Source organism: Haliotis rufescens, unplaced genomic scaffold, assembly GCF_023055435.1.
Source record: "Haliotis rufescens isolate VD_foot unplaced genomic scaffold, xgHalRufe1.0.p SCAF_9, whole genome shotgun sequence".
Lineage (NCBI taxonomy): Eukaryota > Metazoa > Mollusca > Gastropoda > Lepetellida > Haliotidae > Haliotis > Haliotis rufescens.
The window spans coordinates 30,273,005-30,290,302 of NW_025964383.1; the positions used below are offsets into that span (position 1 = coordinate 30,273,005).

The 17,298-nt window shown below is 40.4% G+C and overlaps 1 protein-coding gene across 1 annotated transcript; it reads right to left on the reverse strand.

Annotated features, from left to right (window-relative positions):
- Positions 1-213: 213 nt before the first annotated feature.
- Positions 214-12,131, reverse strand: LOC124118567 (myosin essential light chain, striated adductor muscle-like). The gene is made up of 6 exons (XM_046480747.2): positions 11,993-12,131; positions 11,144-11,171; positions 5,497-5,643; positions 4,239-4,406; positions 2,579-2,665; positions 214-775 (listed from the first exon to the last, which is right to left on the reverse strand). The coding sequence occupies exons 1-6, from the start codon at positions 11,993-11,995 to the stop codon at positions 726-728; spliced, it is 483 nt and encodes a 160-aa protein (XP_046336703.1). The 5' UTR covers positions 11,996-12,131; the 3' UTR covers positions 214-725.
- Positions 12,132-17,298: the final 5,167 nt, after the last annotated feature.

The window sequence follows — 17,298 nt, forward strand, 5'->3', positions numbered from 1 at the left end:
AGTGAGTTTTTTTTTTACGCCGCTTTTACGATATTCGAGCAATATCACGGCTGGGAACACCAGAAATGGGCTTCACGCATTGTGCCCATGTCCGGAATCGAACCCGGGTCTTCGGCGTGACGGGCGAACGCTTTAACCACTAGGCTACCCGACCGCCCGATCACTGTTAGCATGCCCGCAATTTAAGTGTTGAGACACGACAAACGCTGTTGATTTCTTGAGTGAAAAATCTTTAATTGGGGAACTTATTTCACTATACACACCGTCGAGGTTACAGGCAGGATACCCACATAGAAGTTCATTTTGTGTCTACATTGTTGATGAATTCACTGTTTATGTGAAAGAATCAGATCGTTCCCATGAAAAACGGGCACCGAAACCGGTTTCTCATGGAAAACATATACCGGAACCGGTTTCTGAAAAAAATATTGCACAAATGAATAGAAAAATTGTCACACGGCAAATATTCCCTACGAGGTAGGTATTACGAAATCATCGTGAACGGTGCTTCTCCATGAAAAGGCGGCGAAATTCAAATACTGTGCACTAGATGTTCGTTGGTCTATGACTAATTCGTTCGCTAGGTGTCGCTTCAGGTCCCGAGATGGGCAACTTCCGGCAGCAGCTTCTCAAAGGACCTTCACCTTGGATAATCTATACAAACGATACAATTGGTTGATGATTGACTCTGTTTGGCGCATCATATTAGTTTTGTGTTGAACTCTTTATTTGTCCTTGTCTGGGTAAGGTCCAGCCATCACTTTGGTAATGAAATCTGAAAGAACAATTGAAACCGCCATCACTACATGACGTCCCTGGTCGAGGTTTATCTTTGCTTGTTGTTTAACGCCGCACTCAGCAATATTCCAGCTATATGACGGCGGTCTGTAAACAAATCGAGTCTGGACCTGACAATCCAGTGATTGATATCATGAACATAGATCCACGCAATTTGGATACGATAACATGCATCAATGAAGTCAGAGCCTGACCACCCGATCCCGTCAGTCGCCTCTTACGACAAGCAAAGTCGCCTTTTACGGCACGCATGGGTTGCTGGAGACCTATTCTACCCCGGACCTTCACGGGTCGAGGTTTATCAGTGGCCTTTAACATGGAGTGAGTGAGTAATTGAGTTTGGTTTTACGCCGTTTTTAGCAATATTCCAGCAATATCACGGCGGGGGACACCAGAAATGGGCTTCACACATTGTACCCATGTCGGGAATCGAACCCGGGTCTTCGGCGTGACGAGCGAACGCTTTAACCACAAGGCTACCCGACCGCCCCCTTTAACATTGATGCATGTAGTGCATCATATTTCCTTTAAGGCAAATCGGGGGCACTGCATTTACTTTATTACTTCCACACAACACTCGACCTAACAAAACAACTGGCGAATGCTGAATACGTGGATGCATTACTGATTTTCAGTGGTTCATTCATATAATATTCATAGCTATTTTGCCCTTTTCCATCAATAGAATCTGTTTCTAAGGATAAACTAAATTGGTTATTCTTTTGCATTGACAATTTATATTTAAGTATACATGTGTACTAACTGACTAACATTAGCATTTATATCTCTAGTATAGGGTATTACGTCTGAACCTGTCATTAAATAGTTCACTTAACAGTAGACCGTGAAATGAATTGTAAATACAGTAGGCCGTGGATGGAATCTTTCAAATAGTAGGCCATGAATGGAATCGTTCAAATAGTAGGCCGTGGAGGAAATCGTTCAAATAGTAGGCCGTCGATGGAATTGTTAGAATAGTAGACCGTGGGTGGTGGAATCGTTCAAATAGTAGGCCATGGTTGGAATCGTTAAAATAGTAGGCCGTGGATGGTGAAATCATTGAAATAGTAGGCAATGGTTGGAATCGTTCAAATAGTAGGCCGAGGAAGGAATCATTCAAATAGTGGGCCATGGATGGAATCGTTCAAATAAGAGGCCGTGGATGGAATCGTTCAAATAGGAGGCCGTGGATTGAATTGTTCAAATTGTAAGCAATGGATGGAATCTTCAAATAGGAGGCCGTGGATGGATTCGGAACCGTTCAAATAGTAGGCCGTGGATGGAATCATTAAAATAGTAGATCGTGGATGTAATCAGTAAAATAGTAGGCACTGGATGGAATCGTTAAAATAGGAGGCCGTGGATTAAGAGTTAAAATAGTAGGCCGTGGATGGAATCGTTAAAATAGGAGGCCGTGGATTAAGAGTTAAAATAGTAGGCCGTGGATGGAATCGTTAAAACAACTAGCTGTTGGTGGAATGAATAGCAAGCCGTTGCATGATTCGTTAAAATAGAAGGTCTGGGCAGGAATCGTAAAAATAATAGGTACTAAAATTAATCGTTAATTCATAACAAAACTAGAGGCAATTGAAGAGTATCTGATTAATATAAATAAAACACAAATTACAAAGATCCTACGTTAATAGAAAAGCGTAGTTCATCATCACTGCATAACAAGTTTTGAATGAACTGTTAATTACCGATTGGGGTCAAGGGCGGTTGCTGTTGTATTTGTTTGAGGCCTTTAGTGATAAAATCTCAGAGACTAGTATTTTCTTACCTTCATATTTGACATTTCCTTCAAGATCTTCTCTCAAGTCCACACACTGAATGATATCGTCAACCTGAGCGTCCTTCAGTCTGTCACCTGCACACAGAAACACACTAACACGTGAGACACTGCAAGGAAAATCCCATTTCAGAAACCATTCACGCCGAGATAGGCATAAATATCGCACAAAGTGGCGTTAAACCCAACTCACTCACAAACCATTCACCGTCTAAACTTCCAACTATCTTTAACAACTTGTACTGTTACTTACAATGTGTCTCAATGCATCTGTACGAAATGTCCGCCACCAAAACGCGGTGAACGTGCATAAAGAGTTGTATATAACGGCATTTCAGCAAGACGTGGGAGGAAAGCTATATGTCGTTGGAGGAAGGACGTAGGTCAAGGACGCTTAATACGTGAAACTAATTAGATGACGTGAGGTTAAATGGGGTTTAACGTCGCGTCCAAGATAATTGCACTTATGTAGCCACGTGTGTGTGTGTGTGTGTGTGTGTGTGTGTGTGTGTGTGTGTGTGTGTGTGTGTGTGTGTGTGTGTGTGTGTGTGTGTGTGTGTGTGTGTGTGTGTGTGTGTGTGTGTGTGTGTCGGCTTATACAAGTCCGGACCAATGCGGATTTTATAGTGCCAGCTCACTGAGATACACGTACCAGGCCCAGTTTAACATGAATACCCCACTCAGACACAGAATACTGACTCCGAGCCGACCAGTCCTTGTATTAGCCCCTTTATGCCGAGCGACAGAAAGGGGAACATTAAGTTCTATTGGGGATCGAAACCCGGAACTTCCGCTCTCGGGGCAGACGCTCTACCACAAGACCACGGAGGCGGTTTGTTACAAATGAGCCAAGTACTAGTACGATTATGATTATTATCTTTGGTTTGTCAGTATTATACATGAAACTAAAAAGCCAAGTATAATGCATCTTCCCGATGCAAGGGCGTTAACTGACTAAAAACGTCCAGTTTCCACCCTTGCCAAATAGGCTGGAAATTCCAGGCTCGATCGTAGCGCCACCTGTGGCTATGGCGAGTTATGCCCCTTCTATGTCCCTCCTTTTTGCTTCAAACAAATTGGCGGCGTCATGTCAAGTCGAACGGATCGATAATCAAGATCTATATTGTAATAGAATGGGTCTTACCCCGCATAGTAAATCAAATCACTTGCGCAACTTGATTAAAAACATGACATAAATTTCAAAATATCTGTCGACGGACTATTGGCAGTACACATGCTTTACAAATGCTGCAGTCGACCGAAATCTGCACGTTGAAATCTATGTCGTTCGTTACGCGATTTTGATTGGACTATGCATAGACTCGTTAGTCCAGCCAAAATGTTACTACCTTAACCCAGCCTAGTTCGGCAAGGGTGGATACTGGACTTTTATAGTCAGTTAACGCCCTTGCCTAGGGAAGATGTGTATAATACTACCAAAGATCAGAATCAGAATCACGATCAACGGATCCTGACTTGCTCTGTAATTTTCGGATATGTTGGTTGCAGGGTCTCCAAGAGACTATCACCAACTTGTCTACCAGTGATATCATATTAGCAGGCCGTGAGGTAGTTGCAATATTGCTGTTAACGGCGTAAAACAACATCACTCACTCACTCACTCACTCAAGTTGTATTCAAGACGCCGTACCCAGTGACATCAACACGTGTCTCAACTCAGCGGATGAAATGAAACCTTGTCCTTCCCTGTCGAAAGTTTTGAAGGCCTCCATAAAGTCAGCAAACGTTCCGGTGTCCTGTATTTTCGCGCATGCTTCGTAAATTGTGAGGAATTCTTCTAATTGATAGGATTTTTCACCTGAAACAAAAATTACGTTTTAGTCCATAGTGGTGTTTAATCACAAACAAAAACACAATCAAAGAGTGCTGGTAAAAGTCAAAACCAGGATATTCCAGGAGTTCAGATTGAATGTGTTTTTGTAGACGTAACAGTTAGAACGGCGAAGTGACAAGGGAGACGTGAGTGACCAGGGGTCCAGGTAAGTTTTATACGTGTCGCTGAATATCAAAAGGGACTGATCATCTGACATTCTGCCTCTGGCTTTTCCAAGCAAATCAAATTAATGGATGTCCCAAAAACGTGTTATGAAAAAAGAGTTAAGGCTTCTTTCAGTGTGAAGTGTGTCTTGCAGCCATTGATCGAAAAATGGCGTCCCTCCCTCCCGAAGGCTCTATTGTATCCTACTGAACTAATAGATGCACACTTAAAAGTATAATCAATTAAAAGTAAGGGATTTCCCTGTTTTCTGTTAATTGAGTCGAATGTGGTTTATGGAGGAGGCGGTGAGGTGTTCAAAAAACGCTCGTAACGAAGACGACCAAACTTCGATTCTCAATATGGGAATATTTGCTAAGTCTATATTAATAATATGTACATTGGCTATATTTCTAAATTTACTACTATATAGTTCAAACACTAAAAATAACATACAATGTATCGTTGGATTTATATTATAATATTCAACACCGATACGGTTGTTTGTACAACTCCCCTCGCCCTGTTTTAAAATCTTTGACAACATCATGGCAGATGTTTGCGAAGAATGTCATCTCCTTCTGAAACCAGTGTTGCCGACTCAGTGAGATAACCGACCCGTGAACATCCGGGTTAGAATAGGTCTTCAGCAACCCATGCTTGTCGTAAAAGGCGACTATGCTTGTCGTAAGAGGCGACTAACGGGAACGGGTGGTCATGCTCGCTGACTTGGTTGATGCATGTCATCGCATCCCTATTGCGTGTATCGATGCTCATCTATCACTGGACTATCTGGTCCAGACTCGTTTATTTACAGACAATCGTCATATAGCTGGAATACTGCTGAGTTCGGCGTTAAACAACAAACAAACAAACAAACAAACACACATTCGGCCAGTGTTCGTATACCCACCGAACTTATCGACACCGCCGTTGCCTTTGATGGTGGTTTGTGTGGGATTGAGCCCGAGACAGTACAACATATCGCCGGTTTTGGCTGCGTCTACATCGCCGTCTCTACCGTCCCAGAAATCAAACAAGTCAAACACCTCTGTACAATCTGCAAAACAAAGTTACGTAAGTTATATAGATAAGCAAAACAATCATCCATCTGGCCCTTGTGTCATGTAGGTTGTTGATAAAGCGACCCTATCCAAATCTGTCATTGAAAACCGATGACCACAGTACATAAGTACATAAGAATACACAAGAATACAATTGTATGATACAATTTTACACGAGCCACTCTGCAAGAGTAAGGGTCGGTGGGGTAGCCTAGTGGTTAAAGCGTTCGCTCGTCACGCCGATGGCCCGGGTTCGATTCCCACATGGGTATAATGCTTGAACCCCATTTCTGGTTCCCCCGCCTTGATTGCTGGAATATTGCTAAAAGCGGCGTAAAACCATACTCACTCACTCACTGTACGAGTAATGAGAGACTTGTGTATATACATGTGAAATGGTATACATACCACATGCAATACAAGGGTAACGTATGTGAAATATATGTCAAATGTTATTACCTGTATAGAGAATAAACCTGTTTTGAGAATATTAACACAGGTTTTCGCACATTTAAACATTACGTATTATTGGTGTGATGTGCAATCATGAAACTCGCACAAACATTATATAGACCTGGACATGGCTTGTCAATTTTCTGTTGTTTCAAGACAAACACTTTATTTATAAGAGCAGGAGCAGACGTGGGTATAATGTGTAAAGCCGTGTGCCCGCCGTGATATTGCGGGGATATCGCTGAAAGTGTCGTACAACCCATCTCCCTCATTCGAACTGACTATTAAAAACAATTATTGAATGAATTCATTTACTCCTGGTACATGTGTCTAAACTCAAAACGACATTTTGATATTGCGATTTTCTTGCGATTATCAATTGTCCTAGGTACATTAAGACAATTTCATGCCATTCGTAGAAAGTATCCAACTGAAAGTGCTGAAATTACACACTCCGTAATTGGCTTCTATAACAAACCTATTTGGGGGCGTGGCCTAAAGTTACCGGTGCGCGACAAATGTTTTCATTGCCTGATCTTTTGAACTAAAGAATAATAATCCTCATATTTCAAAAAGTTTGAAAAAAAAATTCAATTCGACGAGAATTATTTTAATTGATTGATTACTAATTGAGAAATATCTCTTTACAAAGTAGACACAATTTATGGATAATAACTTCTTTAATACTGTAAAGGCGACGTTTCTGTATAGATCCTTATACCGTTGGCAAGTCTTTCTTGACAACGGTATAAGGATCAAACGTCGCCTTTACAGTATTAAAGAAGTTGTTATCCATAAATTGTGTCTACTTTGTCATCCGTCAGCTTCTTAGTAATGCCTGTCAAACAATTAAAATATTTCTTTGCAAACAGCCATGCTAGTCTTACGTTTATGGATATATAAGTCATACTCATTGCTATCATTGCCCTGCTACCATCATCTTGTTAAGCGAAACAGAACTATCATGTAACGCAAACACAAACATCTAAACACAAAGAAGCCTTTTCTTGGCAGTACTGTAGCTCGCGCCGATCTATGTATAAATAATCCACACCGATATGGACAGGTATTTGCTTCAGCCGGGGCGCATGTGCAACTGTCTAATCTCGAATATCGCCTAAAGTTCAAAGGTTGGGAGGTTGGAGCGCATATGGTGGCTGACCTATTTCAAGAGGAATACTTTTGGTACGACGCTGCCGGAGATCGAACCCTCGACATCCGTTCTCTGGGCAGACGCTCTGCTCATCAGACCACGGAGACGGTCTGAATACTTAATGAGGTGAATGGGTTCGAATCCCCGACATCCGCTCTCTGGGCAGACGCTCTGCCCACCAGACCACGGTCTGGATGCATAATGAGGTGAATGGGTCCGAATCACAAACAACGAATAACAATTTGGGCAAATGTGACATAATGCACGATTCGAGCACGACTCAAGGATTCTGGTACAAATTTAGCATACACAACAAATTGCGGTGCCTTAGAAAGGAAATTTTGCAAGAAGGAAAAGTAGCCTGCAAACCTGCAAATCTGGGCGAAAAGATCTGACATACGAATGTAATCATTAGTTTATCCATAACGCAAAGGATAACTGACCTATTTCAAGACGACTACAACGTTTCTCTGTCTGAAGATGAAAGAAGGGGTGAAACGTGTGTGATTAATGGAGAGAATGGGTATTAGTTAAAAATTGCGTGAACTATGAAGTCTTGATTCCCGAGCGTATTTACACGTGACTTTGTTTATGAAGTCACACGAAATTGCGATACTTGTAAATCGGTATCGCCTTCTTTGCTATTAACTATGGCGATTATATAATTCCTTAGAATTTGGGACCCATGAAGATCCGGGATGGAATAGGTCTTCAGCAACCCATGCTTGCCGTAAAAGACGACTATGCTTGTCGTAAGAGGCGACTAACGGGATCGGGTGGTCATGCTCGCTGACTTAGTTGATGCATGTCATCGTATCCCAATTGCTTGGATCGATGCTCATAATGTCAATCACTGGATTGTCTTGTCCAGACTCGAGTATTTACAGACCGCCATCATATAGCGGGAATATTGCTGAGTGCGGCGTTAAACAACAAACCAACCAACCAACTTAGAAGTTGGTATTTAGCGCGATTTACATTAACGTGTCACGTTTTATTTCGAGCCATTACGTACATGGGAGAGAGTGAGTTGGGTTTACCGCCGCTTTGAATAGTATTCTGGTATTATCACGTAGTGTCCGACCTATGTGGGATTAAAGCCAGGAGTGATGCAGGTCTCAGACGTTTATCACTTCGGTGAAACCCACGAGCACGGGTATGGTGCTGACAAACCTAGAAACATATTCGGGGCGAACAGGGATTCGAACCCACGATCATAGGTTTCTGGCGTGGAAGAACTAGCTCTTCTTTAATGTAATGAATGAACGTTAATTCTACACATCCACTTTCTCGGTAAATCATAAACTTCTAGAAGTCAAATAACCATGTTCTGAGATTATCTCCAGGAATGGATTTCCTTCAGATAGTTAGGATTGTGAGGCATAGACTAGGTTAAATATTGCCTGTAATTAAATTCCAGATATGCTGCGTACCACCATTACCCAAATCTTTTTGAGTAGTTTGCGTATATATACGCATGACAAAAATCGAAAACACAATAGTACAAAAAATACTGTACGTAATTACGCAAGGGGTCTGTTCAACTTGCTTTCTTGTATTTCTTAAATGATCTTTACTTACTACGTATATCATGGCGCTTCATCTCAATCTGGGAGAAACCCCGAATGCGTTATGCATTCATATTGCCAAGCAACGTTTACCACATTGGTGAAAAACCACGAGCACGGGTATGATGCTGACAAACCAAGAATCTTAACCAGGGTGAGTCTAGGACAATACGGAATTCAAACACGGTCAAAGGATTCTTAAACGCATTTGTCATCCACAAGGAATCGCGGCTTTTCGACGATTATGCAAGTGCAATTGGTTCTCTGTTTCCAAAAGCAGCGCCCCCTGTGTTAGGCAAACAAATACTAATCTACCGAGGTCTAACCCAATATCATGAATATGTGTTTAGTTTGAACATTTGGATAAGCGTGCCTGACGATGTATACATTTTCTTATAAACTGTCTAAAAAATACCCGTCCCATCGTAAAGCCCGTTTAACCAAATGCCTGCTTAAGTTGAGGATAGGGCAGTGTAGTTGTCTCGTGTTTTTTTATGTAAAAGCGTTTGCTCGTCACCTCGTTAACATTAATATGTTCTAATTTTCTCTTCCTATAAACACAATGAGTGCATCTATACATAGACCACAAGCAACAGATGTACGATCACACTCCATAGACAGCTGTTTTCAAAGAGATGCACGTTGGTATACGTGCTCGACCAACGCCCAGTCTCTCAGAAAATATATAATTTTGACAAAAACAAACAACTCTAGTTAAATTTAAAAAGGAGCCCCAGTGAGATGGGAGATTCAGAAGCTGTGGAAAATCTGAACTTGCCTCATTTAGGGTTATGTGTTATGGCAAGGGCTGGGCGAAAGGGCTAATAATATGATTCAGGGACTTGGGGGCAGACAAGCAAACGTGCATACATAGAATCCTTCTTTTATCATCATGGGATAAAAAAGTTACGGAAATCTGCAATTCGTGTGGCGAGTGGGTGGTGTAAAGAGTATTTGTCAAAAATGGCTCAGTTCCACAACACAAGTTTTGACTAATTTCCATTCGAAAACAACGATCTAAGAGCTATTAGTTAATCCTTCCCTTCACACATGCGAGATGGGCGCGTGAGCAGCTCGTGGCTCCGAGCAGACGATATCCGGTTTCAAATGAAATCGTCTCTCGCCGTTTATTTTTGGCTGACGTCGACATTTTCTCACACTGTGTCTTAACGCGGCTGACAAGAAAGCGTTATATATGTCCTATTCATTCATGTGGAAGCATGTAAGCACTCTCGGGGGTCCTTCGGTTCACACAAATTACTCCTGTTTACAAACACAGCAGTTTCCAGCGCGATTCACCATGGCCGCGCTACATACACGGGGCATGGTCCCCATTGCTCAATCAAATAATTATTTTGGTAAAACTTTATTTGTCTAAATTAACATGTAGCTAAAATTACATTAGACACCCGTTAATGTTAAAATGAAATTCTAAGCAATCCGGATGCTTCCATATGCATGCAACCGTCCTAAAAGTTCACTGCACAACCATCACCTGCTAGTAATTCAGTCTACCTCCAAGATCGGCCCATGGTCGGCTACCTGCCAATACTTTGACCTTTATAATGGTTCCATTAGCGTCGTTTCAACCCTTTTTTAATTAACCTCGTTTTCTTTAAATCTTTTTTTAAAATGATTTTTGGGCTTGTGTTTCTCAATATACGTAATGGCCGCATACCTCATTATGTGAAGACGGAAATATTTGACCTTCAAGAGTCTAAATATGGAATCGGTACCCTCGTCGAACCGTTATTTGGTAACATCCTCTACAGAGGTCGATCCGCTGTTCTGTAGTCTAAGGATTAGGGATTCGATTATTGATCGAACGACTGAACGACTGACATAATCATGTCGATAAATATATTTTTGTCTTCAGTGTAATCATATTATACATTGTAGTGTTTGCTGGGTATGGATCGTTATGTTTGCTGTTACATGTAATTATAATTTATTTTTATTTAATTTATTTTTTCGTGTATTTTGTAATGCATTTGGACTTTCTTCAACCTGGTTATAACCCTATCTATTTTGGTTATCCCCAAACGGTGTTATTCTACCGTTATTCGGACAATGGCGCCTTTTGAGTTCATATTTATCAGTTTAATTTGTTTTTGGGCCAATACTAGGTCGAGTATCCATAAAATAGAACTTACTTCTTAAACATATCCTAAGTTTTGTTTTCTAAAGCACATGTTGCCTAGCTTTGCCTTACCTGTCACCAGAGGCTACCACAATACTGCACAATACCTCCACCCACGTGGTACATGGTATCCACTTATACAAGATCTAGTACTCCACAAACACATGTACAGGGGCACTCACCGTCAATCTCGTCCCGAGATAAAGAAGACTGAAAGAAAAAATATCACATTTATACATTCGAACATTTATTTCTACAAAAACTATAGAATGTAACATGTTATGACCTTACAGGGGAAGTCGAATATTTCATAGAATTGTTAAAGATTTGAAAAGCGAAAAAAACGTTTATAAAAAGAAATGTTTGATATTTTTATACATTATATTATTGCGAAATATTTTGCAAAGTACCGATGGTTTAAAATCCATACCACGGTTGGAGGCAGGCGTGTCATTGAGAAGGGCAAACAATCCACATGGCCAGTTCAATGGCGGCTATGGTAAAGTGGTGTTATACGCACCGTGGTCAATTTACAGTTTACCGTTAATTTCACATGATAGAGATTCTGACAGCCAAGCATGTGACTTATCGCTTAGCCTGATGGTAATGCAATTACCAGCTTACGGTGTTGTAACGAGGCTTAACGGAATGTAATTTTATTGCTCGATAGGTGTCTGTTTCTCTTCTGCATAACGACTGATACAACAGGTGCTATAGCAGTGGGACATTAATTAAAAATATTGCTTTAAGAACAATTAATTCGGAAGTACAAATTACCAACATAATCAATGTTTTCAGGCATGATATTTTCAACGGGGACAGAAGTACTGAACATTACTTCTATAATAGTTGAAAAATATTTGTATTATTTCAAAAATAATCTTTTTTATACATTTTAAACGAATTATGACATTCGTAAGATTTAACATTGATTTCGTGAGTCATAGACAGTAACATTGATCAATATAGACCGCGTATACTTACAGCAAATAAAATACAACATTAATAATTTTGACGGATTTTCTACTTACCATCCTGTATGTTCTTTCGCTGCTGCCGTAAAGATGGTTGATCGAGAAAGGACTACCCACGGAATGCTAAAAATGCCGTGTGGTGCTTCGTCAAGCATCGACTGTATTTATAGGACGAGCCCATTTTTACAATAGGGGCGTGGCAAGCAGCAGGGTGATGGCCTGAGGTCGTACGTCTGTTCTTGTTAAGCCATTCTAAGACTTCTCTGTTATGGCAATGTTTGGTTATTGTTGACATCTTGTTTGTCAACATGAATGAGAAGGGACGATTGAGATTTAACAGTTTGTGGTCCCTTTCTATACAACTTGGTCTACCTATCGTTTACGCCATTTAAACGGAAGTGACGCAAAAAGGTAACAATATATCTAAGCTCAAGGCATGAGTTTCGAAAACAGTAATAATAATTCTCAGGATAATAAATAACATGCATTTTATACCTCTTTCGACTATATTTGCTTTAAAAATGAAAACTGTAACTTATAGTTTTATATAAAATTATATTGCGCAAATCTTTAATCCAAGCCATTTGCTTTCCATTCAATATGGCGGACAGTAGCGGTGCCGTTGCTAGGGCCTACGTTTACAGCAGCTTTGGACATATTTGGAGAGTAAGGGACGAGTCAGACCTGTATTGTTAGACATGTGCCAAACTTGGTATGAGAGCAATCTGATACTAGGCAGCTGGCTGGAGTAAACGAGGGGATACCGTAGGTAACCGTGGCAACAGAAGGGGCAAGAGATTCACTGTAATCGCCGATGTCGGCATTGTTGCTTGTGTTAGGAATCTTCAACTTCTGACTTTGAAGGAGCCGGCGAACGCCGCCATTTTAATCTGTCGGAGCAGACGATATTGTTTGTGGAGGCGGAAATGAGAGAATATGGCTAGGTGTTTTTTATCCCCCTGTAGAAGATGAAGGTCGTTTTGTATAAGTTATATTTACTTGTGGAGGTATTTGCAACTTTACTGATGTTTGGTTAGTCTAGCTTCTGTCATGTAAGTGTGTTTGTAAAGAAATTTATGGTTAATTCAACGCCCATGTGAAATCTATCATCAACCAAAAAGAGGGGAACGTCTACTCGTTACAATGGGATTATGGCAGCTCCGCGAGATAACTGAAGATGATGAAGAGGAACATATACAGAAACAGTGAGATTGTCAGTCGGGATCATTATTATAGAGCCCTGCATTTGTCAACAAAATCATCATCATCATCTTGATAATTGGGGTAGCCTTGTGGTTTGAGCCACATTCATCCCCCACATTCATCATTGTTACATCATCATCATCATCATCATCATCATCATCCCCACATTCATCATTGTTACATCATCATCATCATCCCCCACATTCATCATTGTTACATCATCATCATCATCATCATCCCCACATTCATCATTGTTACATCATCATCATCATCATCATCATCATCATCATCATCATCATCATCATCATCCCCCACATTCATCATTGTTACATCATCATTATCATCATCATCAGTCATCATCCCCCACATTCATCATTGTTACATCATCATCATCATCATCATCATCATCATCATCCCCCACATTCATCATTGTTACATCATCATCATCATCATCATCATCATCCTCATCCCCCACATTCATCATTGTTACATCATCATCATCATCATCATCCCCACATTCATCATTGTTACATCATCATCATCATCATCATCATCATCATCATCATCATCATCATCCCCCACATTCATCATTGTTACATCATCATTATCATCATCATCAGTCATCATCCCCCACATTCATCATTGTTACATCATCATTGTTACATCATCATCATCATCATCCCCCACATTCATCATTGTTACATCATCATCATCATCATCCCCCACATTCATCATTGTTACATCATCATCATCATCATCCCCCACATTCATCATTGTTACATCATCATCATCATCATCCCCACATTCATCATTGTTACATCATCATCATCATCATCATCATCATCATCATCATCATCATCATCATCATCCCCCACATTCATCATTGTTACATCATCATTATCATCATCATCAGTCATCATCCCCCACATTCATCATTGTTACATCATCATTGTTACATCATCATCATCATCATCCCCCACATTCATCATGTTACATCATCATCATCATCATCCCCCACATTCATCATGTTACATCATCATTGTTACATCATTATCATCATCATCATCATCATCATCATCATCATCCCCCACATTCATCATGTTACATCATCATCATCCCCCACATTCATCATGTTACATCATCATCATCCCCCACATTCATCATGTTACATCATCATCATCCCCCACATTCATCATCATCATCATCATCATCCCCCACATTCATCATGTTACATCATCATCATCCCCCACATTCATCATGTTACATCATCATCATCATCATCCCCCACATTCATCATGTTACATCATCATCATCCCCCACATTCATCATGTTACATCATCATCATCATCATCATCATCATCATCATCCCCCACATTCATCATTGTAAGATCATCATCATCATCATCATCATCATCCCCCACATTCATCATGTTACATCATCATCATCATCATCCCCCACATTCATCATGTTACATCATCATCATCCCCCACATTCATCATGTTACATCATCATCATCCCCCACATTCATCATGTTACATCATCATCATCCCCCACATTCATCATGTTACATCATCATCATCATCATCCCCCACATTCATCATGTTACATCATCATCATCATCATCCCCCACATTCATCATGTTACATCATCATCATCATCATCCCCCACATTCATCATGTTACATCATCATCATCATCATCATCAGTCATCATCCCCCACATTCATCATGTTACATCATCATCATCCCCCACATTCATCATGTTACATCATCATCATCATCATCCCCCACATTCATCATGTTACATCATCATCATCATCATCCCCCACATTCATCATGTTACATCATCATCATCATCATCATCAGTCATCATCCCCCACATTCATCATGTTACATCATCATCATCCCCCACATTCATCATGTTACATCATCATCATCATCATCCCCCACATTCATCATGTTACATCATCATCATCATCATCCCCCACATTCATCATGTTACATCATCATCATCATCATCCCCCACATTCATCATGTTACATCATCATCATCATCATCCCCCACATTCATCATTGTTACATCATCATCATCATCATCCCCCACATTCATCATGTTACATCATCATCATCATCATCCCCCACATTCATCATGTTACATCATCATCATCATCATCCCCCACATTCATCATGTTACATCATCATCATCATCATCCCCCACATTCATCATTGTTACATCATCATCATCATCATCCCCCACATTCATCATGTTACATCATCATCATCATCATCATCATCATCATCCCCCACATTCATCATGTTACATCATCATCATCCCCCACATTCATCATGTTACATCATCATCATCATCATCCCCCACATTCATCATGTTACATCATCATCATCATCATCCCCCACATTCATCATGTTACATCATCATCATCCCCCACATTCATCATGTTACATCATCATCATCATCATCCCCCACATTCATCATGTTACATCATCATCATCATCATCCCCCACATTCATCATGTTACATCATCATCATCATCATCCCCCACATTCATCATGTTACATCATCATCATCATCATCCCCCACATTCATCATGTTACATCATCATCATCATCATCCCCCACATTCATCATTGTTACATCATCATCATCCCCCACATTCATCATGTTACATCATCATCATCATCATCCCCCACATTCATCATGTTACATCATCATCATCATCATCCCCCACATTCATCATGTTACATCATCATCATCATCATCCCCCACATTCATCATGTTACATCATCATCATCATCATCCCCCACATTCATCATTGTTACATCATCATCATCCCCAACATTCATCATTGTTACATCATCATCATCCCCCACATTCATCATGTTACATCATCATCATCATCATCCCCCACATTCATCATGTTACATCATCATCATCATCATCCCCCACATTCATCATTGTTACATCATCATTGTTACATCATCATCATCCCCAACATTCATCATTGTTACATCATCATCATCATCATCATCCCCCACATTCATCATTGTTACATCATCATCATCATCATCATCCCCCACATTCATCATTGTTACATCATCATCATCATCCCCCACATTCATCATTGTTACATCATCATCATCATCCCCCACATTCATCATTGTAAGATCATCATCATCATCATCATCATCATCATCATCATCATCATCATCCCCACATTCATCATGTTACATCATCATCATCCCCAACATTCATCATTGTTACATCATCATCATCATCATCCCCACATTCATCATGTTACATCATCATCATCATCCCCCACATTCATCATTGTTACATCATCATCATCATCATCATCATCATCATCATCCCCCACATTCATCATTGTAAGATCATCATCATCATCATCATCATCATCCCCCACATTCATCATGTTACATCATCAGCATCCCCCTCATTCATCATTGTTACATCATTGTCACCATCTTCATCGCCACATTCATTCGTTCGATTACTGTTATCACTCGTTCCTGTTCGTAATGGCTCGGATATAATCGTTTCAAAACACGAATCATATGATTGGCAGTAACGCCGAAACGAGGAAACTTCAAAAGTGAATGGTATTGTTTAATTATTTCTTACAAATGGGCATGTTAGCATCTTTATTTCCTTATCACAGGTTAAACAAAAATGTAAACTGCTGTGTCTAGCGTTACTCAGGGCCTTCATCCCACAATAAGCTTTCATGAATAAAGGAGAACCTTTGTTCTAGAGGCAACCGAAGTTAAACTAGATGTACCGCTGAATAAAACAGAGAAAAACTGTCCTTACCGCTCACCCTGTCAGCTAAAGCAAGTCCTTTCAAACACCAAACATTCGCCTTCCAGACAGGAATGTCGTCAAAACATACATGCGTACTACCATGTTGTGTCTTAAAGAACTTTATGAATGGCATGCCAATGTCACGTGATGTGTCTCGAGCAATTACCGTCGTCTGTCAGTAGATCAAATTACCGTCTGGCACTGGTATGCTGTTAACACGTCTCGTGCAGCACGTGCGTGTCACATCACGTCTGCGCGTGCCTTGTTTACATTATTGGCTAAGTAGATAACGAGCTGTATGTTCATGGTATTCTGTTTGTGCCAT